At 35.0% G+C, this 18,609-nt stretch overlaps 12 protein-coding genes and 1 pseudogene across 12 annotated transcripts in view; 6 read left to right on the top strand and 7 right to left on the bottom strand.

The window, feature by feature from the left end:
• The window catches only part of LOC129910127 (histone H2B-like), a 663-nt gene extending 541 nt beyond the window's left edge, over window positions 1-122 (bottom strand). The window contains exon 1 of the mRNA XM_055987398.1: window positions 108-122. Coding sequence (XP_055843373.1) covers window positions 108-122 — 15 coding nt within the window. The remainder of the gene's footprint in view (window positions 1-107) is intronic.
• Window positions 123-1,710: 1,588 nt separating this feature from the next.
• On the top strand, window positions 1,711-2,322 carry LOC129910117 (histone H1-like). The gene has a single exon (XM_055987387.1). The coding sequence runs from the start codon at window positions 1,789-1,791 to the stop codon at window positions 2,320-2,322; it is 534 nt and encodes a 177-aa protein (XP_055843362.1). The 5' UTR covers window positions 1,711-1,788.
• Window positions 2,323-2,949: 627 nt separating this feature from the next.
• Window positions 2,950-3,321, bottom strand: LOC129905435 (histone H2B). The gene has a single exon (XM_055980907.1). It carries the CDS (start codon window positions 3,319-3,321, stop codon window positions 2,950-2,952), a length of 372 nt encoding a protein of 123 aa, XP_055836882.1.
• Window positions 3,322-3,593: 272 nt separating this feature from the next.
• On the top strand, window positions 3,594-3,968 carry LOC129905429 (histone H2A). Its single transcript, XM_055980901.1, has one exon. It carries the CDS (start codon window positions 3,594-3,596, stop codon window positions 3,966-3,968), a length of 375 nt encoding a protein of 124 aa, XP_055836876.1.
• Window positions 3,969-4,678: 710 nt separating this feature from the next.
• LOC129905439 (histone H4) lies at window positions 4,679-4,990 on the bottom strand. The gene has a single exon (XM_055980911.1). It carries the CDS (start codon window positions 4,988-4,990, stop codon window positions 4,679-4,681), a length of 312 nt encoding a protein of 103 aa, XP_055836886.1.
• Window positions 4,991-5,227: 237 nt separating this feature from the next.
• Window positions 5,228-5,655, top strand: LOC129905448 (histone H3). The gene has a single exon (XM_055980916.1). It carries the CDS (start codon window positions 5,240-5,242, stop codon window positions 5,648-5,650), a length of 411 nt encoding a protein of 136 aa, XP_055836891.1. The 5' UTR covers window positions 5,228-5,239; the 3' UTR covers window positions 5,651-5,655.
• Window positions 5,656-7,169: 1,514 nt separating this feature from the next.
• On the top strand, window positions 7,170-7,781 carry LOC129910108 (histone H1-like). Its single transcript, XM_055987375.1, has one exon. It carries the CDS (start codon window positions 7,248-7,250, stop codon window positions 7,779-7,781), a length of 534 nt encoding a protein of 177 aa, XP_055843350.1. The 5' UTR covers window positions 7,170-7,247.
• A 627-nt stretch (window positions 7,782-8,408) lies between these two features.
• Window positions 8,409-8,789, bottom strand: LOC129905452 (histone H2B). The gene has a single exon (XM_055980919.1). The coding sequence runs from the start codon at window positions 8,778-8,780 to the stop codon at window positions 8,409-8,411; it is 372 nt and encodes a 123-aa protein (XP_055836894.1). The 5' UTR covers window positions 8,781-8,789.
• Window positions 8,790-10,161: 1,372 nt separating this feature from the next.
• Window positions 10,162-10,539, top strand: LOC129905458 (histone H2A). The gene has a single exon (XM_055980926.1). It carries the CDS (start codon window positions 10,165-10,167, stop codon window positions 10,537-10,539), a length of 375 nt encoding a protein of 124 aa, XP_055836901.1. The 5' UTR covers window positions 10,162-10,164.
• Window positions 10,540-11,296: 757 nt separating this feature from the next.
• Window positions 11,297-11,570, bottom strand: LOC129905444 (histone H4-like; annotated as a pseudogene).
• Window positions 11,571-14,988: 3,418 nt separating this feature from the next.
• Window positions 14,989-15,369, bottom strand: LOC129905450 (histone H2B). The gene has a single exon (XM_055980918.1). It carries the CDS (start codon window positions 15,358-15,360, stop codon window positions 14,989-14,991), a length of 372 nt encoding a protein of 123 aa, XP_055836893.1. The 5' UTR covers window positions 15,361-15,369.
• Window positions 15,370-16,741: 1,372 nt separating this feature from the next.
• LOC129905457 (histone H2A) lies at window positions 16,742-17,119 on the top strand. The gene has a single exon (XM_055980925.1). It carries the CDS (start codon window positions 16,745-16,747, stop codon window positions 17,117-17,119), a length of 375 nt encoding a protein of 124 aa, XP_055836900.1. The 5' UTR covers window positions 16,742-16,744.
• Window positions 17,120-17,831: 712 nt separating this feature from the next.
• Window positions 17,832-18,143, bottom strand: LOC129905438 (histone H4). Its single transcript, XM_055980910.1, has one exon. It carries the CDS (start codon window positions 18,141-18,143, stop codon window positions 17,832-17,834), a length of 312 nt encoding a protein of 103 aa, XP_055836885.1.
• Between the last annotated feature and the right edge of the window lie 466 nt (window positions 18,144-18,609).

Below are 18,609 nucleotides of genomic sequence, written 5' to 3'. Positions count from 1 at the left end.
AAATCGCACAAGATTTCAAAACTGATTTGCGTTTCCAGAGCTCAGCTGTTATGGCGCTTCAAGAAGCAAGTGAAGCCTACTTAGTTGGTCTTTTTGAAGATACCAACTTGTGCGCTATTCATGCCAAGCGTGTAACCATTATGCCAAAGGACATCCAATTGGCCAGACGCATCCGTGGTGAACGTGCTTAAGATTTTAACACGCTATATTAAAAAACGGTCCTTTTCAGGACCACAAATAATTTCAAAGAGATACAAACCAATTTCATTCAATAATTGCATATTGAAAATTAGTTGGAATAAATATAGCTAGGTTTATTGTTTTATTTTTTCTTCAATCTGCGCCTCTAGCAGGGGATAAATACTTTTTAGGCGAAATATTTAGCAGATATGCTTTTTTTTTTACATTTTTCTTAGAATTTAAGAAATATGTATGTAGGTAGCTTGTAGGAACATTATTTAAGTTTATTTATTCCATTGGATACACGTTCCTATCTGTTGAATTTCATAATTCTTGCAAAAGAAGCTGCATAGTAGGTTTGCTTTTTTTTTCTTGAAGAAAACCTTAGATGGAATGTTTAAATAAACAAATTATATGCGTTGGAATTGATGCATATATGCCTGAAACATGAAATTTAATTATTTTTTTGCTTAATTATATTATTTTTACGCTATAAAATTTGTTTGTTAGGTCCATTGATTACATCGACAAAATGTTATGATTCTTGCAGAGTTTTTTTTTCATGCATACAGCTGTACCTGGAATGGAATGTTTGACTAAACAAAAATTATGTATTTTATACGTTGTATATGTACATAAAACACAAAATGTCATTATTTGACACATAAATATTTAATATTTTTGATGTTTTTTAATATGTTTTTATTATAATTTTTATTATTCTTGGAGCGAGTGTATGCAGGGTGAATTTTGTATGTTTCATACACTACCTATACGGTGCGATCGAATGGTTGCATTTACAAGTACAAAAATAACAAAAAATATTGTTATTTTGATGTAAAATTGATATTTATGTGATTATTTATTTATTAAGTAATTTTTAATGATATATTTTGTTTGTTTTGTCATTGTATAAATGAAAAACTAATTTTGTAACAAAATGCCACCGCCTAGAGAAAGTGAAAGACGCGTTTCATTACTCAAATAGTTTTAATTGATTTTAAAAGAAATGTTATTGTTTTTTGCTCAAATTTTGCAACAATTTAGTTAGTTGAACTATTAACAATATAAAAAAGTTAATTTTGATAAGAAAATATATTTTGTTGTTAAATTATAAGCGTTCTTAAACGTAAGTATTGAAAAAAAAACATCAATCATTGACTTCAAATGTAGTTTGTGCCATAACTGGAAGTTATTTTTTGGAAAAAATATTTAAATAATAAACTATTATATTGTATGAATATAGTTTATTAGTTTTTTTGTAAAATTCTAGCTAAAAATATGAAAAATCTTAACTTTTTCAGACTAACCTAAGGATGCAACAGTGTAAAAGCGTTCAAATAAATGAAAATTTTGTATACCTTCGTTCTCGTTGATTCTCATCAATTCAAGTCTATGAGTTGATATTTCGCTTGAAGATTACCAAAAAAAAAGTGAATTCTTAAAAGTGTTTTATTATATTGAAAGTTATATTTTAATAAAAAAATCAAAATGTCCGATACTGTCGCTGCATCTCCTGCCGTTGTTGCAGAAAAAAAACCCAAGAAGGCTGCTGCCAGTGGTTCAAAGAAACCAAAATCAACTCCAACTCATCCTCCTACTCAGCAAATGGTTGATGCCGCCATCAAGACATTGAAGGAACGTGGTGGCTCTTCGTTGTTGGCTATCAAAAAATACATCGCAGCTACTTACAAGGTGGACGTTCAAAAACTTGCTCCATTTATCAAAAAATACTTGAAAAGTGCTGTGATTAGTGGTAAATTAGTGCAAACAAAAGGAAAGGGTGCTGCTGGTTCTTTCAAATTGTCTGCATTAGCAAGCAAGGAACCAAAAGCAAAGTCCGCCGAGAAGAAAAAATCTGCTGCTAAACCAAAAGCCGCTGCAGCTGGTGACAAAAAATTGAAGAACCCTGCTGGTGAGAAGAAAGTGAAGAAAGCTGCTGCCACTACAAAAAAGACTGCCGATAAAAAGAAGGTAGAAAAGCCAAAGGTAAAAAGTGCTAAGAAAACTACAGCAGTCAAAGCTAAACCAACTAAAGCAAAGGCCGCTGCTCCCAAGCCAAAAGTACCAAAAGCAAAATCAGCGACAGCATCTGCAGCTAAACCCAAAAAGGCGGTTGCTGCCAAGAAGGCTAAGAAGTAATTTCAATATAAATTTGAAATTAATATACAAAACCACAGTCCTTTTCAGGACTACAAATTTTTTTTCAAAGAGATTTAAACTTCAATTGCTACAAATTGAAAAAAAAAAACAAAGAAAAGAAGTAGGTTTTTCCTTCAAATCCAAACAGAACAGTTTTAGTTTAGGTTTTTTTTTGTATGCAGTCTATGATTTTTATTCAAACTGCAAACAATTTTAGAATTTAAATGCGAAGAATGTGATGATTTTCAATTTTATTACAAATTTATTTCAGTTTAATTATGTCGATGCTACAATATTCTTAAAAAAAATGTCGATAGTAGATAGTTTTCTCGAGAAAAAAAACATGGCGACGACCGACGACGCTGCATAGCTTTCTCAAAAGAAATAAAAAAAAAAAACATGTCGACGATACCTACTTAGTTTTCTCAAAAAAAAAAAAAACATATCGACGCTACATAATTTTCTCAAACAAAATCAATGCGAGAATAGAATGATTTAATTTTATTTTTTCAATATAAATTCCCTAATTGAATTCATAGATTTTTTTTGTGAATTTGGTTGGTATCTCTTTTTGATATTTTTGCGGCCCTGAAAAGGGCCATTTATTGAAGAAATTCAGTAAATAAATTACTTCGAGCTTGTGTATTTGGTAACTGCCTTAGTTCCTTCACTAACAGCGTGCTTGGCAAGTTCACCAGGCAACAACAATCGCACGGCAGTTTGGATCTCCCGACTTGTGATTGTTGAGCGTTTATTGTAGTGAGCTAAACGCGAAGCTTCAGCGGCAATCCTTTCGAAGATATCATTTACAAAACTGTTCATGATGCTCATGGCTTTCGATGAAATACCAGTGTCGGGATGTACTTGCTTGAGTACTTTGTAAATGTAGATTGCGTAGCTTTCCTTCCTCTTGCGCTTCTTCTTCTTATCGGTCTTGGTGATATTTTTTTGTGCCTTTCCGGCCTTCTTTGCTGCTTTACCACTAGTCTTGGGCGGCATTTTTAATTTCACTTCACTTCACTGTTGTAGTAACTGAACACTATGACGATTGAACGAGAACTGTGAGCTCACCGTACATTTCCCCCAGTTAATGTTCCCTGTTTGTACGAGCAGTTGTCAATTTTACACACCGCTTTTTCGATGTGTGAGCAGCTGCAAGATTTGTATAAATAAAAGTGAGCATTTGTGATTCGGTCAGAATACAGTGTGCAGTGCTGAAGTGAACAAGTCTTTTTCTCTTAAATTGTTTAATCTAAATAAAAAGTTTTAAAATGTCTGGTCGTGGTAAAGGTGGAAAAGTGAAGGGAAAGGCAAAGTCCCGCTCAAACCGTGCTGGGCTTCAATTCCCTGTTGGTCGTATCCATCGTTTGCTCCGCAAGGGTAACTATGCTGAGCGCGTCGGAGCTGGTGCCCCAGTTTATTTGGCAGCTGTTATGGAATATTTGGCGGCTGAAGTTTTGGAATTGGCGGGAAATGCTGCTCGTGACAACAAGAAAACAAGAATCATCCCCCGTCATTTGCAATTGGCCATCCGTAATGACGAAGAATTGAACAAATTGCTTTCTGGTGTAACAATTGCTCAAGGTGGTGTTCTTCCCAATATCCAAGCTGTTTTGTTGCCAAAGAAAACCGAAAAGAGTGCCTAAATTTGGTATTGTGCTGCAAGAACAAGAAACACAAAAAAACCGTCCTTTTCAGGACGACAAACCATTTCTACGAGAGATAAATCAGTTTTTTTCATTACGAACCTTTATTAATTTAAAATGTTGTTGTTGTTGTTGTTTGTTTGTTTTTAATAGAAAAAAATGCTCAAACACATACAAAATAGCTTAGTTTGAATAAAAATTAAAAAAAAATGCTCATTTGTATGTATTTAAGATACTTACAAAAATATGCCTAGGTAAACGATTCATAAAAAGGTACTAAAATGGATTTGGATTTGTTTGACTTGCAATAATCGATTTGTTCGTTTGAAAAGCAATAATATTTTAATTATTTTTCTTTTCTAAGAATTTATCAATTACTTTATGATTTGAAATTATTTCAGGCGCGTCAAAGCTAGGTAAAAAAAATAATTTTATTTACCACAGGTAGCCATTTTCTTTTTCTTCATTTTATTTTCTGTCTTCATATATTTTTTTTCAGATTTCTACATACATATACATATTTGTATATGTAGATTCAAATATTTGAAACAATTTTTTTTTATTTTCTTGTTCGTTTCAATCAATTTTTTTTTTATTTCAGACGATCAATACGTATGAATTTTAAAATAGTAAAATTTAAGTGTATATCAATTTAAGATTTTATTGTGGTCCTGAAAAGGACCGATTGTTTGTTTTTAAACGAGAGGAAACTAACCTCCGAAACCATAAAGAGTACGCCCTTGTCTCTTCAAAGCGTAAACTACATCCATGGCGGTGACGGTCTTACGCTTGGCGTGTTCAGTGTAAGTAACAGCATCACGGATAACATTTTCCAGGAACACTTTTAGAACACCACGAGTTTCTTCGTAAATCAGACCAGAAATACGTTTTACACCACCACGACGAGCCAATCGACGAATTGCTGGTTTGGTAATACCTTGGATATTATCACGCAACACTTTACGATGACGTTTAGCGCCACCTTTGCCCAAACCTTTTCCTCCTTTACCACGACCAGTCATTTTTCTTTAAGATAATTTGATATTCACCGCACAAAAGTCACTGTTGAACTGTGTTTTGCGCTACAACTGCCACATTATTTATGCTATTTTTTCTTGCCTCTCCAATTGGAAATTCTTTTGAGAATGAAAAAAACAACTGAACGGAGACAAATTTAGGCTCGTATTGATAAAGAAGATTTTTAAAATTTTTCAGAGTTATTTAGTGATTGTGTCTAGTTCAAGTGTGAATAAAAAAAAAAATTGTGAAAAATGGCTCGTACAAAGCAAACTGCTCGTAAATCGACTGGTGGAAAGGCTCCCAGGAAGCAACTGGCTACTAAAGCAGCTCGTAAAAGTGCTCCAGCCACCGGAGGTGTAAAGAAACCACATCGTTATCGTCCCGGAACTGTGGCTCTTCGTGAAATCCGTCGTTATCAGAAGAGTACTGAATTGTTGATCCGCAAATTGCCTTTCCAACGTTTAGTTCGTGAAATCGCACAAGATTTCAAAACTGATTTGCGTTTCCAGAGCTCAGCTGTTATGGCGCTTCAAGAAGCAAGTGAAGCCTACTTAGTTGGTCTTTTTGAAGATACCAACTTGTGCGCTATTCATGCCAAGCGTGTAACCATTATGCCAAAGGACATCCAATTGGCCAGACGCATCCGTGGTGAACGTGCTTAAGATTTTAACACGCTATATTAAAAAACGGTCCTTTTCAGGACCACAAATAATTTCAAAGAGATACAAACCAATTTCATTCAATAATTGCATATTGAAAATTAGTTGGAATAAATATAGCTAGGTTTATTGTTTTATTTTTTCTTCAATCTGCGCCTCTAGCAGGGGATAAATACTTTTTAGGCGAAATATTTAGCAGATATGCTTTTTTTTTTACATTTTTCTTAGAATTTAAGAAATATGTATGTAGGTAGCTTGTAGGAACATTATTTAAGTTTATTTATTCCATTGGATACACGTTCCTATCTGTTGAATTTCATAATTCTTGCAAAAGAAGCTGCATAGTAGGTTTGCTTTTTTTTTCTTGAAGAAAACCTTAGATGGAATGTTTAAATAAACAAATTATATGCGTTGGAATTGATGCATATATGCCTGAAACATGAAATTTAATTATTTTTTTGCTTAATTATATTATTTTTACGCTATAAAATTTGTTTGTTAGGTCCATTGATTACATCGACAAAATGTTATGATTCTTGCAGAGTTTTTTTTTCATGCATACAGCTGTACCTGGAATGGAATGTTTGACTAAACAAAAATTATGTATTTTATACGTTGTATATGTACATAAAACACAAAATGTCATTATTTGACACATAAATATTTAATATTTTTGATGTTTTTTAATATGTTTTTATTATAATTTTTATTATTCTTGGAGCGAGTGTATGCAGGGTGAATTTTGTATGTTTCATACACTACCTATACGGTGCGATCGAATGGTTGCATTTACAAGTACAAAAATAACAAAAAATATTGTTATTTTGATGTAAAATTGATATTTATGTGATTATTTATTTATTAAGTAATTTTTAATGATATATTTTGTTTGTTTTGTCATTGTATAAATGAAAAACTAATTTTGTAACAAAATGCCACCGCCTAGAGAAAGTGAAAGACGCGTTTCATTACTCAAATAGTTTTAATTGATTTTAAAAGAAATGTTATTGTTTTTTGCTCAAATTTTGCAACAATTTAGTTAGTTGAACTATTAACAATATAAAAAAGTTAATTTTGATAAGAAAATATATTTTGTTGTTAAATTATAAGCGTTCTTAAACGTAAGTATTGAAAAAAAAACATCAATCATTGACTTCAAATGTAGTTTGTGCCATAACTGGAAGTTATTTTTTGGAAAAAATATTTAAATAATAAACTATTATATTGTATGAATATAGTTTATTAGTTTTTTTGTAAAATTCTAGCTAAAAATATGAAAAATCTTAACTTTTTCAGACTAACCTAAGGATGCAACAGTGTAAAAGCGTTCAAATAAATGAAAATTTTGTATACCTTCGTTCTCGTTGATTCTCATCAATTCAAGTCTATGAGTTGATATTTCGCTTGAAGATTACCAAAAAAAAAGTGAATTCTTAAAAGTGTTTTATTATATTGAAAGTTATATTTTAATAAAAAAATCAAAATGTCCGATACTGTCGCTGCATCTCCTGCCGTTGTTGCAGAAAAAAAACCCAAGAAGGCTGCTGCCAGTGGTTCAAAGAAACCAAAATCAACTCCAACTCATCCTCCTACTCAGCAAATGGTTGATGCCGCCATCAAGACATTGAAGGAACGTGGTGGCTCTTCGTTGTTGGCTATCAAAAAATACATCGCAGCTACTTACAAGGTGGACGTTCAAAAACTTGCTCCATTTATCAAAAAATACTTGAAAAGTGCTGTGATTAGTGGTAAATTAGTGCAAACAAAAGGAAAGGGTGCTGCTGGTTCTTTCAAATTGTCTGCATTAGCAAGCAAGGAACCAAAAGCAAAGTCCGCCGAGAAGAAAAAATCTGCTGCTAAACCAAAAGCCGCTGCAGCTGGTGACAAAAAATTGAAGAACCCTGCTGGTGAGAAGAAAGTGAAGAAAGCTGCTGCCACTACAAAAAAGACTGCCGATAAAAAGAAGGTAGAAAAGCCAAAGGTAAAAAGTGCTAAGAAAACTACAGCAGTCAAAGCTAAACCAACTAAAGCAAAGGCCGCTGCTCCCAAGCCAAAAGTACCAAAAGCAAAATCAGCGACAGCATCTGCAGCTAAACCCAAAAAGGCGGTTGCTGCCAAGAAGGCTAAGAAGTAATTTCAATATAAATTTGAAATTAATATACAAAACCACAGTCCTTTTCAGGACTACAAATTTTTTTTCAAAGAGATTTAAACTTCAATTGCTACAAATTGAAAAAAAAAAACAAAGAAAAGAAGTAGGTTTTTCCTTCAAATCCAAACAGAACAGTTTTAGTTTAGGTTTTTTTTTGTATGCAGTCTATGATTTTTATTCAAACTGCAAACAATTTTAGAATTTAAATGCGAAGAATGTGATGATTTTCAATTTTATTACAAATTTATTTCAGTTTAATTATGTCGATGCTACAATATTCTTAAAAAAAATGTCGATAGTAGATAGTTTTCTCGAGAAAAAAAACATGGCGACGACCGACGACGCTGCATAGCTTTCTCAAAAGAAATAAAAAAAAAAAACATGTCGACGATACCTACTTAGTTTTCTCAAAAAAAAAAAAAACATATCGACGCTACATAATTTTCTCAAACAAAATCAATGCGAGAATAGAATGATTTAATTTTATTTTTTCAATATAAATTCCCTAATTGAATTCATAGATTTTTTTTGTGAATTTGGTTGGTATCTCTTTTTGATATTTTTGCGGCCCTGAAAAGGGCCATTTATTGAAGAAATTCAGTAAATAAATTACTTCGAGCTTGTGTATTTGGTAACTGCCTTAGTTCCTTCACTAACAGCGTGCTTGGCAAGTTCACCAGGCAACAACAATCGCACGGCAGTTTGGATCTCCCGACTTGTGATTGTTGAGCGTTTATTGTAGTGAGCTAAACGCGAAGCTTCAGCGGCAATCCTTTCGAAGATATCATTTACAAAACTGTTCATGATGCTCATGGCTTTCGATGAAATACCAGTGTCGGGATGTACTTGCTTGAGTACTTTGTAAATGTAGATTGCGTAGCTTTCCTTCCTCTTGCGCTTCTTCTTCTTATCGGTCTTGGTGATATTTTTTTGTGCCTTTCCGGCCTTCTTTGCTGCTTTACCACTAGTCTTGGGCGGCATTTTTAATTTCACTTCACTTCACTGTTGTAGTAACTGAACACTATGACGATTGAACGAGAACTGTGAGCTCACCGTTTTTAAGTTTTAAGTTTGGTTTATTGAACAATATATATATACAATTTTGACTTATAACTAATATGATATACTTATGATAATTTTACATTTGTTGGCACATAGGGGGCCTAACGTTATACATTGACTTAAGGTTAACAATTTATAAATAATAAAGTACATGTCTAAAAAAAATTTAAATTAAAAGTCGGCTGACTTTATCGTTCTCAGGGTGTTCATTCCCGGTTGTCAATGGTGGTTTTGGAGTGGGTTGGGGGGAGTGGTGTTTAGCCGCGGTAGAAGGCTGACCCAGTGTCAGCGTAGAACGAGACTGCCTCCTCGTTGTCCATGAGTATGTTGTCATCTAGAGTTTCCATCACGCTGAGGTATCTTGGCTCTGGATGTCGTTGTTCTCTGGTCATCCTTCTCATTAGCTGATTCGGGTGGTCGATGGTGTTCCTCACTAGTCTCTTCGCCGAGAGAACTAGGTATTTGTCCAGTGGCATCATGTTGGCTTCGGAGTAGAGATGTTCGTTCCTGTAGTATTTCCGCCGCTGTCGGTCGAAGTGCAGGCCGGTGCAGATCCTGAGTATCTTCCTTTCAAATACTTGAAGCTCCTTCATGGCTGTCTTCGAGATGGTGAACCAGACTGGGAAAGAGTAGCTGATGACTGGTCTTATGAGCTGCTTGTATATCAGTAACTTCGTTGGCTTACTGAGTCCTGCTCTCTTCTTCATCAGTGGGTAAACGCGGTGGAAGGCCCAGTTGGCTTTTCTCAACACGTTCCTTGAGTGTGGGTTGAACCTTAGCAGCTCGTTGAATTGGATTCCCAGGTACTTCACGTTCTGTTTGGCAGCTATGGTGGATCCGTCAGGGAGGTTCAGCACTAAATTTCTGCAAACGCCTGCTGAGCGGCTTCCTCCATTAGTGGTAGGTCTCCTGAAGCAGACAAGTTCCGATTTGGATGTGTTGATGCGGATGCCCCATTTCTTGTAGAAGTTGAAGAGTCTGCTGATGTGGGCCTCTACTTTTCGGACAGCGAGGAGCGATGACATTGATGATGCATAAGTAAGCGAGTCGTCGGCATAGAGCAGGTTCTCACATCCAATTGGGACCGGTTGGTGTGAGCTCACCGTACATTTCCCCCAGTTAATGTTCCCTGTTTGTACGAGCAGTTGTCAATTTTACACACCGCTTTTTCGATGTGTGAGCAGCTGCAAAATGAGTATAAATAAAAGTGAGCATTTGTGATTCGGTCAGAATACAGTGTGCAGTGCTGAAGTGAACAAGTCTTTTTCTCTTAAATTGTTTAATCTAAATAAAAAGTTTTAAAATGTCTGGTCGTGGTAAAGGTGGAAAAGTGAAGGGAAAGGCAAAGTCCCGCTCAAACCGTGCTGGGCTTCAATTCCCTGTTGGTCGTATCCATCGTTTGCTCCGCAAGGGTAACTATGCTGAGCGCGTCGGAGCTGGTGCCCCAGTTTATTTGGCAGCTGTTATGGAATATTTGGCGGCTGAAGTTTTGGAATTGGCGGGAAATGCTGCTCGTGACAACAAGAAAACAAGAATCATCCCCCGTCATTTGCAATTGGCCATCCGTAATGACGAAGAATTGAACAAATTGCTTTCTGGTGTAACAATTGCTCAAGGTGGTGTTCTTCCCAATATCCAAGCTGTTTTGTTGCCAAAGAAAACCGAAAAGAGTGCCTAAATTTGGTATTGTGCTGCAAGAACAAGAAACACAAAAAAAAAAAAAACCGTCCTTTTCAGGACGACAAACCATTTCTACGAGAGATAAATCAGTTTTTTTCATTACGAACCTTTATTAATTTAAAATGTTGTTGTTGTTGTTGTTTGTTTGTTTTTAATAGAAAAAAATGCTCAAACACATACAAAATAGCTTAGTTTGAATAAAAATTAAAAAAAAAAATGCTCATTTGTATGTATTTAAGATACTTACAAAAATATGCCTAGGTAAACGATTCATAAAAAGGTACTAAAATGGATTTGGATTTGTTTGACTTGCAATAATCGATTTGTTCGTTTGAAAAGCAATAATATTTTAATTATTTTTCTTTTCTAAGAATTTATCAATTACTTTATGATTTGAAATTATTTCAGGCGCGTCAAAGCTAGGTAAAAAAAATAATTTTATTTACCACAGGTAGCCATTTTCTTTTTCTTCATTTTATTTTCTGTCTTCATATATTTTTTTTCAGATTTCTACATACATATACATATTTGTATATGTAGATTCAAATATTTGAAACAATTTTTTTTTATTTTCTTGTTCGTTTCAATCAATTTTTTTTTTATTTCAGACGATCAATACGTATGAATTTTAAAATAGTAAAATTTAAGTGTATATCAATTTAAGATTTTATTGTGGTCCTGAAAAGGACCGATTGTTTGTTTTTAAACGAGAGGAAACTAACCTCCGAAACCATAAAGAGTACGCCCTTGTCTCTTCAAAGCGTAAACTACATCCATGGCGGTGACGGTCTTACGCTTGGCGTGTTCAGTGTAAGTAACAGCATCACGGATAACATTTTCCAGGAACACTTTTAGAACACCACGAGTTTCTTCGTAAATCAGACCAGAAATACGTTTTACACCACCACGACGAGCCAATCGACGAATTGCTGGTTTGGTAATACCTTGGATATTATCACGCAACACTTTACGATGACGTTTAGCGCCACCTTTGCCCAAACCTTTTCCTCCTTTACCACGACCAGTCATTTTTCTTTAAGATAATTTGATATTCACCGCACAAAAGTCACTGTTGAACTGTGTTTTGCGCTACAACTGCCACATTATTTATGCTATTTTTTCTTGCCTCTCCAATTGGAAATTCTTTTGAGAATGAAAAAAACAACTGAACGGAGACAAATTTAGGCTCGTATTGATAAAGAAGATTTTTAAAATTTTTCAGAGTTATTTAGTGATTGTGTCTAGTTCAAGTGTGAATAAAAAAAAAAATTGTGAAAAATGGCTCGTACAAAGCAAACTGCTCGTAAATCGACTGGTGGAAAGGCTCCCAGGAAGCAACTGGCTACTAAAGCAGCTCGTAAAAGTGCTCCAGCCACCGGAGGTGTAAAGAAACCACATCGTTATCGTCCCGGAACTGTGGCTCTTCGTGAAATCCGTCGTTATCAGAAGAGTACTGAATTGTTGATCCGCAAATTGCCTTTCCAACGTTTAGTTCGTGAAATCGCACAAGATTTCAAAACTGATTTGCGTTTCCAGAGCTCAGCTGTTATGGCGCTTCAAGAAGCAAGTGAAGCCTACTTAGTTGGTCTTTTTGAAGATACCAACTTGTGCGCTATTCATGCCAAGCGTGTAACCATTATGCCAAAGGACATCCAATTGGCCAGACGCATCCGTGGTGAACGTGCTTAAGATTTTAACACGCTATATTAAAAAACGGTCCTTTTCAGGACCACAAATAATTTCAAAGAGATACAAACCAATTTCATTCAATAATTGCATATTGAAAATTAGTTGGAATAAATATAGCTAGGTTTATTGTTTTATTTTTTCTTCAATCTGCGCCTCTAGCAGGGGATAAATACTTTTTAGGCGAAATATTTAGCAGATATGCTTTTTTTTTTACATTTTTCTTAGAATTTAAGAAATATGTATGTAGGTAGCTTGTAGGAACATTATTTAAGTTTATTTATTCCATTGGATACACGTTCCTATCTGTTGAATTTCATAATTCTTGCAAAAGAAGCTGCATAGTAGGTTTGCTTTTTTTTTCTTGAAGAAAACCTTAGATGGAATGTTTAAATAAACAAATTATATGCGTTGGAATTGATGCATATATGCCTGAAACATGAAATTTAATTATTTTTTTGCTTAATTATATTATTTTTACGCTATAAAATTTGTTTGTTAGGTCCATTGATTACATCGACAAAATGTTATGATTCTTGCAGAGTTTTTTTTTCATGCATACAGCTGTACCTGGAATGGAATGTTTGACTAAACAAAAATTATGTATTTTATACGTTGTATATGTACATAAAACACAAAATGTCATTATTTGACACATAAATATTTAATATTTTTGATGTTTTTTAATATGTTTTTATTATAATTTTTATTATTCTTGGAGCGAGTGTATGCAGGGTGAATTTTGTATGTTTCATACACTACCTATACGGTGCGATCGAATGGTTGCATTTACAAGTACAAAAATAACAAAAAATATTGTTATTTTGATGTAAAATTGATATTTATGTGATTATTTATTTATTAAGTAATTTTTAATGATATATTTTGTTTGTTTTGTCATTGTATAAATGAAAAACTAATTTTGTAACAAAATGCCACCGCCTAGAGAAAGTGAAAGACGCGTTTCATTACTCAAATAGTTTTAATTGATTTTAAAAGAAATGTTATTGTTTTTTGCTCAAATTTTGCAACAATTTAGTTAGTTGAACTATTAACAATATAAAAAAGTTAATTTTGATAAGAAAATATATTTTGTTGTTAAATTATAAGCGTTCTTAAACGTAAGTATTGAAAAAAAAACATCAATCATTGACTTCAAATGTAGTTTGTGCCATAACTGGAAGTTATTTTTTGGAAAAAATATTTAAATAATAAACTATTATATTGTATGAATATAGTTTATTAGTTTTTTTGTAAAATTCTAGCTGAAAATATGAAAAATCTTTACTTTTTCAGACTAACCTAAGGATGCAACAGTGTAAAAGCGTTCAAATAAATGAAAATTTTGTATACCTTCGTTCTCGTTGATTCTCATCAATTCAAGTCTATGAGTTGATATTTCGCTTGAAGATTACCAAAAAAAAAGTGAATTCTTAAAAGTGTTTTATTATATTGAAAGTTATATTTTAATAAAAAAATCAAAATGTCCGATACTGTCGCTGCATCTCCTGCCGTTGTTGCAGAAAAAAAACCCAAGAAGGCTGCTGCCAGTGGTTCAAAGAAACCAAAATCAACTCCAACTCATCCTCCTACTCAGCAAATGGTTGATGCCGCCATCAAGACATTGAAGGAACGTGGTGGCTCTTCGTTGTTGGCTATCAAAAAATACATCGCAGCTACTTACAAGGTGGACGTTCAAAAACTTGCTCCATTTATCAAAAAATACTTGAAAAGTGCTGTGATTAGTGGTAAATTAGTGCAAACAAAAGGAAAGGGTGCTGCTGGTTCTTTCAAATTGTCTGCATTAGCAAGCAAGGAACCAAAAGCAAAGTCCGCCGAGAAGAAAAAATCTGCTGCTAAACCAAAAGCCGCTGCAGCTGGTGACAAAAAATTGAAGAACCCTGCTGGTGAGAAGAAAGTGAAGAAAGCTGCTGCCACTACAAAAAAGACTGCCGATAAAAAGAAGGTAGAAAAGCCAAAGGTAAAAAGTGCTAAGAAAACTACAGCAGTCAAAGCTAAACCAACTAAAGCAAAGGCCGCTGCTCCCAAGCCAAAAGTACCAAAAGCAAAATCAGCGACAGCATCTGCAGCTAAACCCAAAAAGGCGGTTGCTGCCAAGAAGGCTAAGAAGTAATTTCAATATAAATTTGAAATTAATATACAAAACCACAGTCCTTTTCAGGACTACAAATTTTTTTTCAAAGAGATTTAAACTTCAATTGCTACAAATTGAAAAAAAAAAACAAAGAAAAGAAGTAGGTTTTTCCTTCAAATCCAAACAGAACAGTTTTAGTTTAGGTTTTTTTTTGTATGCAGTCTATGATTTTTATTCAAACTGCAAACAATTTTAGAATTTAAATGCGAAGAATGTGATGATTTTCAATTTTATTACAAATTTATTTCAGTTTAATTATGTCGATGCTACAATATTCTTAAAAAAAATGTCGATAGTAGATAGTTTTCTCGAGAAAAAAAACATGGCGACGACCGACGACGCTGCATAGCTTTCTCAAAAGAAATAAAAAAAAAAAACATGTCGACGATACCTACTTAGTTTTCTCAAAAAAAAAAAAAACATATCGACGCTACATAATTTTCTCAAACAAAATCAATGCGAGAATAGAATGATTTAATTTTATTTTTTCAATATAAATTCCCTAATTGAATTCATAGATTTTTTTTGTGAATTTGGTTGGTATCTCTTTTTGATATTTTTGCGGCCCTGAAAAGGGCCATTTATTGAAGAAATTCAGTAAATAAATTACTTCGAGCTTGTGTATTTGGTAACTGCCTTAGTTCCTTCACTAACAGCGTGCTTGGCAAGTTCACCAGGCAACAACAATCGCACGGCAGTTTGGATCTCCCGACTTGTGATTGTTGAGCGTTTATTGTAGTGAGCTAAACGCGAAGCTTCAGCGGCAATCCTTTCGAAGATATCATTTACAAAACTGTTCATGATGCTCATGGCTTTCGATGAAATACCAGTGTCGGGATGTACTTGCTTGAGTACTTTGTAAATGTAGATTGCGTAGCTTTCCTTCCTCTTGCGCTTCTTCTTCTTATCGGTCTTGGTGATATTTTTTTGTGCCTTTCCGGCCTTCTTTGCTGCTTTACCACTAGTCTTGGGCGGCATTTTTAATTTCACTTCACTTCACTGTTGTAGTAACTGAACACTATGACGATTGAACGAGAACTGTGAGCTCACCGTTTTTAAGTTTTAAGTTTGGTTTATTGAACAATATATATATACAATTTTGACTTATAACTAATATGATATACTTATGATAATTTTACATTTGTTGGCACATAGGGGGCCTAACGTTATACATTGACTTAAGGTTAACAATTTATAAATAATAAAGTACATGTCTAAAAAAAATTTAAATTAAAAGTCGGCTGACTTTATCGTTCTCAGGGTGTTCATTCCCGGTTGTCAATGGTGGTTTTGGAGTGGGTTGGGGGGAGTGGTGTTTAGCCGCGGTAGAAGGCTGACCCAGTGTCAGCGTAGAACGAGACTGCCTCCTCGTTGTCCATGAGTATGTTGTCATCTAGAGTTTCCATCACGCTGAGGTATCTTGGCTCTGGATGTCGTTGTTCTCTGGTCATCCTTCTCATTAGCTGATTCGGGTGGTCGATGGTGTTCCTCACTAGTCTCTTCGCCGAGAGAACTAGGTATTTGTCCAGTGGCATCATGTTGGCTTCGGAGTAGAGATGTTCGTTCCTGTAGTATTTCCGCCGCTGTCGGTCGAAGTGCAGGCCGGTGCAGATCCTGAGTATCTTCCTTTCAAATACTTGAAGCTCCTTCATGGCTGTCTTCGAGATGGTGAACCACACTGGGAAGGAGTAGCTGATGACTGGTCTTATGAGCTGCTTGTATATCAGTAACTTCGTTGGCTTACTGAGTCCTGCTCTCTTCTTCATCAGTGGGTAAACGCGGTGGAAGGCCCAGTTGGCTTTTCTCAACACGTTCCTTGAGTGTGGGTTGAACCTTAGCAGCTCGTTGAATTGGATTCCCAGGTACTTCACGTTCTGTTTGGCAGCTATGGTGGATCCGTCAGGGAGGTTCAGCACTAAATTTCTGCAAACGCCTGCTGAGCGGCTTCCTCCATTAGTGGTAGGTCTCCTGAAGCAGACAAGTTCCGATTTGGATGTGTTGATGCGGATGCCCCATTTCTTGTAGAAGTTGAAGAGTCTGCTGATGTGGGCCTCTACTTTTCGGACAGCGAGGAGCGATGACATTGATGATGCATAAGTAAGCGAGTCGTCGGCATAGAGCAGGTTCTCACATCCAATTGGGACCGGTTGGTGTGAGCTCACCGTACATTTCCCCCAGTTAATGTTCCCTGTTTGTACGAGCAGTTGTCAATTTTACACACCGCTTTTTCGATGTGTGAGCAGCTGCAAAATGAGTATAAATAAAAGTGAGCATTTGTGATTCGGTCAGAATACAGTGTGCAGTGCTGAAGTGAACAAGTCTTTTTCTCTTAAATTGTTTAATCTAAATAAAAAGTTTTAAAATGTCTGGTCGTGGTAAAGGTGGAAAAGTGAAGGGAAAGGCAAAGTCCCGCTCAAACCGTGCTGGGCTTCAATTCCCTGTTGGTCGTATCCATCGTTTGCTCCGCAAGGGTAACTATGCTGAGCGCGTCGGAGCTGGTGCCCCAGTTTATTTGGCAGCTGTTATGGAATATTTGGCGGCTGAAGTTTTGGAATTGGCGGGAAATGCTGCTCGTGACAACAAGAAAACAAGAATCATCCCCCGTCATTTGCAATTGGCCATCCGTAATGACGAAGAATTGAACAAATTGCTTTCTGGTGTAACAATTGCTCAAGGTGGTGTTCTTCCCAATATCCAAGCTGTTTTGTTGCCAAAGAAAACCGAAAAGAGTGCCTAAATTTGGTATTGTGCTGCAAGAACAAGAAACACAAAAAAACCGTCCTTTTCAGGACGACAAACCATTTCTACGAGAGATAAATCAGTTTTTTTCATTACGAACCTTTATTAATTTAAAATGTTGTTGTTGTTGTTGTTTGTTTGTTTTTAATAGAAAAAAATGCTCAAACACATACAAAATAGCTTAGTTTGAATAAAAATTAAAAAAAAAAATGCTCATTTGTATGTATTTAAGATACTTACAAAAATATGCCTAGGTAAACGATTCATAAAAAGGTACTAAAATGGATTTGGATTTGTTTGACTTGCAATAATCGATTTGTTCGTTTGAAAAGCAATAATATTTTAATTATTTTTCTTTTCTAAGAATTTATCAATTACTTTATGATTTGAAATTATTTCAGGCGCGTCAAAGCTAGGTAAAAAAAATAATTTTATTTACCACAGGTAGCCATTTTCTTTTTCTTCATTTTATTTTCTGTCTTCATATATTTTTTTTCAGATTTCTACATACATATACATATTTGTATATGTAGATTCAAATATTTGAAACAATTTTTTTTTATTTTCTTGTTCGTTTCAATCAATTTTTTTTTTATTTCAGACGATCAATACGTATGAATTTTAAAATAGTAAAATTTAAGTGTATATCAATTTAAGATTTTATTGTGGTCCTGAAAAGGACCGATTGTTTGTTTTTAAACGAGAGGAAACTAACCTCCGAAACCATAAAGAGTACGCCCTTGTCTCTTCAAAGCGTAAACTACATCCATGGCGGTGACGGTCTTACGCTTGGCGTGTTCAGTGTAAGTAACAGCATCACGGATAACATTTTCCAGGAACACTTTTAGAACACCACGAGTTTCTTCGTAAATCAGACCAGAAATACGTTTTACACCACCACGACGAGCCAATCGACGAATTGCTGGTTTGGTAATACCTTGGATATTATCACGCAACACTTTACGATGACGTTTAGCGCCACCTTTGCCCAAACCTTTTCCTCCTTTACCACGACCAGTCATTTTTCTTTAAGATAATTTGATATTCACCGCACAAAAGTCACTGTTGAACTGTGTTTTGCGCTACAACTGCCACATTATTTATGCTATTTTTTCTTGCCTCTCCAATTGGAAATTCTTTTGAGAATGAAAAAAACAACTGAACGGAGACAAATTTAGGCTCGTATTGATAAAGAAGATTTTTAAAATTTTTCAGAGTTATTTAGTGATTGTGTCTAGTTCAAGTGTGAATAAAAAAAAAAATTGTGAAAAATGGCTCGTACAAAGCAAACTGCTCGTAAATCGACTGGTGGAAAGGCTCCCAGGAAGCAACTGGCTACTAAAGCAGCTCGTAAAAGTGCTCCAGCCACCGGAGGTGTAAAGAAACCACATCGTTATCGTCCCGGAACTGTGGCTCTTCGTGAAATCCGTCGTTATCAGAAGAGTACTGAATTGTTGATCCGCAAATTGCCTTTCCAACGTTTAGTTC

Source organism: Episyrphus balteatus, chromosome 1, assembly GCF_945859705.1.
Source record: "Episyrphus balteatus chromosome 1, idEpiBalt1.1, whole genome shotgun sequence".
Taxonomy (NCBI): Eukaryota; Metazoa; Arthropoda; class Insecta; order Diptera; family Syrphidae; genus Episyrphus; species Episyrphus balteatus.
The sequence above is the reverse complement of the archived record's forward strand: the minus strand, read 5'-3'. Positions and strand labels throughout refer to the sequence as shown.

Bases quoted from the DNA above. Each gene is read 5' to 3' on its own strand.
- LOC129905448 (XM_055980916.1), top strand. From the start codon at position 5,240: ATGGCTCGTACAAAGCAAACTGCTCGTAAATCGACTGGTGGAAAGGCT.
- LOC129905450 (XM_055980918.1), bottom strand. From the start codon at position 15,360: ATGCCGCCCAAGACTAGTGGTAAAGCAGCAAAGAAGGCCGGAAAGGCA.
- LOC129910108 (XM_055987375.1), top strand. From the start codon at position 7,248: ATGGTTGATGCCGCCATCAAGACATTGAAGGAACGTGGTGGCTCTTCG.
- LOC129905457 (XM_055980925.1), top strand. From the start codon at position 16,745: ATGTCTGGTCGTGGTAAAGGTGGAAAAGTGAAGGGAAAGGCAAAGTCC.
- LOC129905429 (XM_055980901.1), top strand. From the start codon at position 3,594: ATGTCTGGTCGTGGTAAAGGTGGAAAAGTGAAGGGAAAGGCAAAGTCC.
- LOC129910117 (XM_055987387.1), top strand. From the start codon at position 1,789: ATGGTTGATGCCGCCATCAAGACATTGAAGGAACGTGGTGGCTCTTCG.
- LOC129905435 (XM_055980907.1), bottom strand. From the start codon at position 3,321: ATGCCGCCCAAGACTAGTGGTAAAGCAGCAAAGAAGGCCGGAAAGGCA.
- LOC129905439 (XM_055980911.1), bottom strand. From the start codon at position 4,990: ATGACTGGTCGTGGTAAAGGAGGAAAAGGTTTGGGCAAAGGTGGCGCT.
- LOC129905438 (XM_055980910.1), bottom strand. From the start codon at position 18,143: ATGACTGGTCGTGGTAAAGGAGGAAAAGGTTTGGGCAAAGGTGGCGCT.
- LOC129905458 (XM_055980926.1), top strand. From the start codon at position 10,165: ATGTCTGGTCGTGGTAAAGGTGGAAAAGTGAAGGGAAAGGCAAAGTCC.
- LOC129905452 (XM_055980919.1), bottom strand. From the start codon at position 8,780: ATGCCGCCCAAGACTAGTGGTAAAGCAGCAAAGAAGGCCGGAAAGGCA.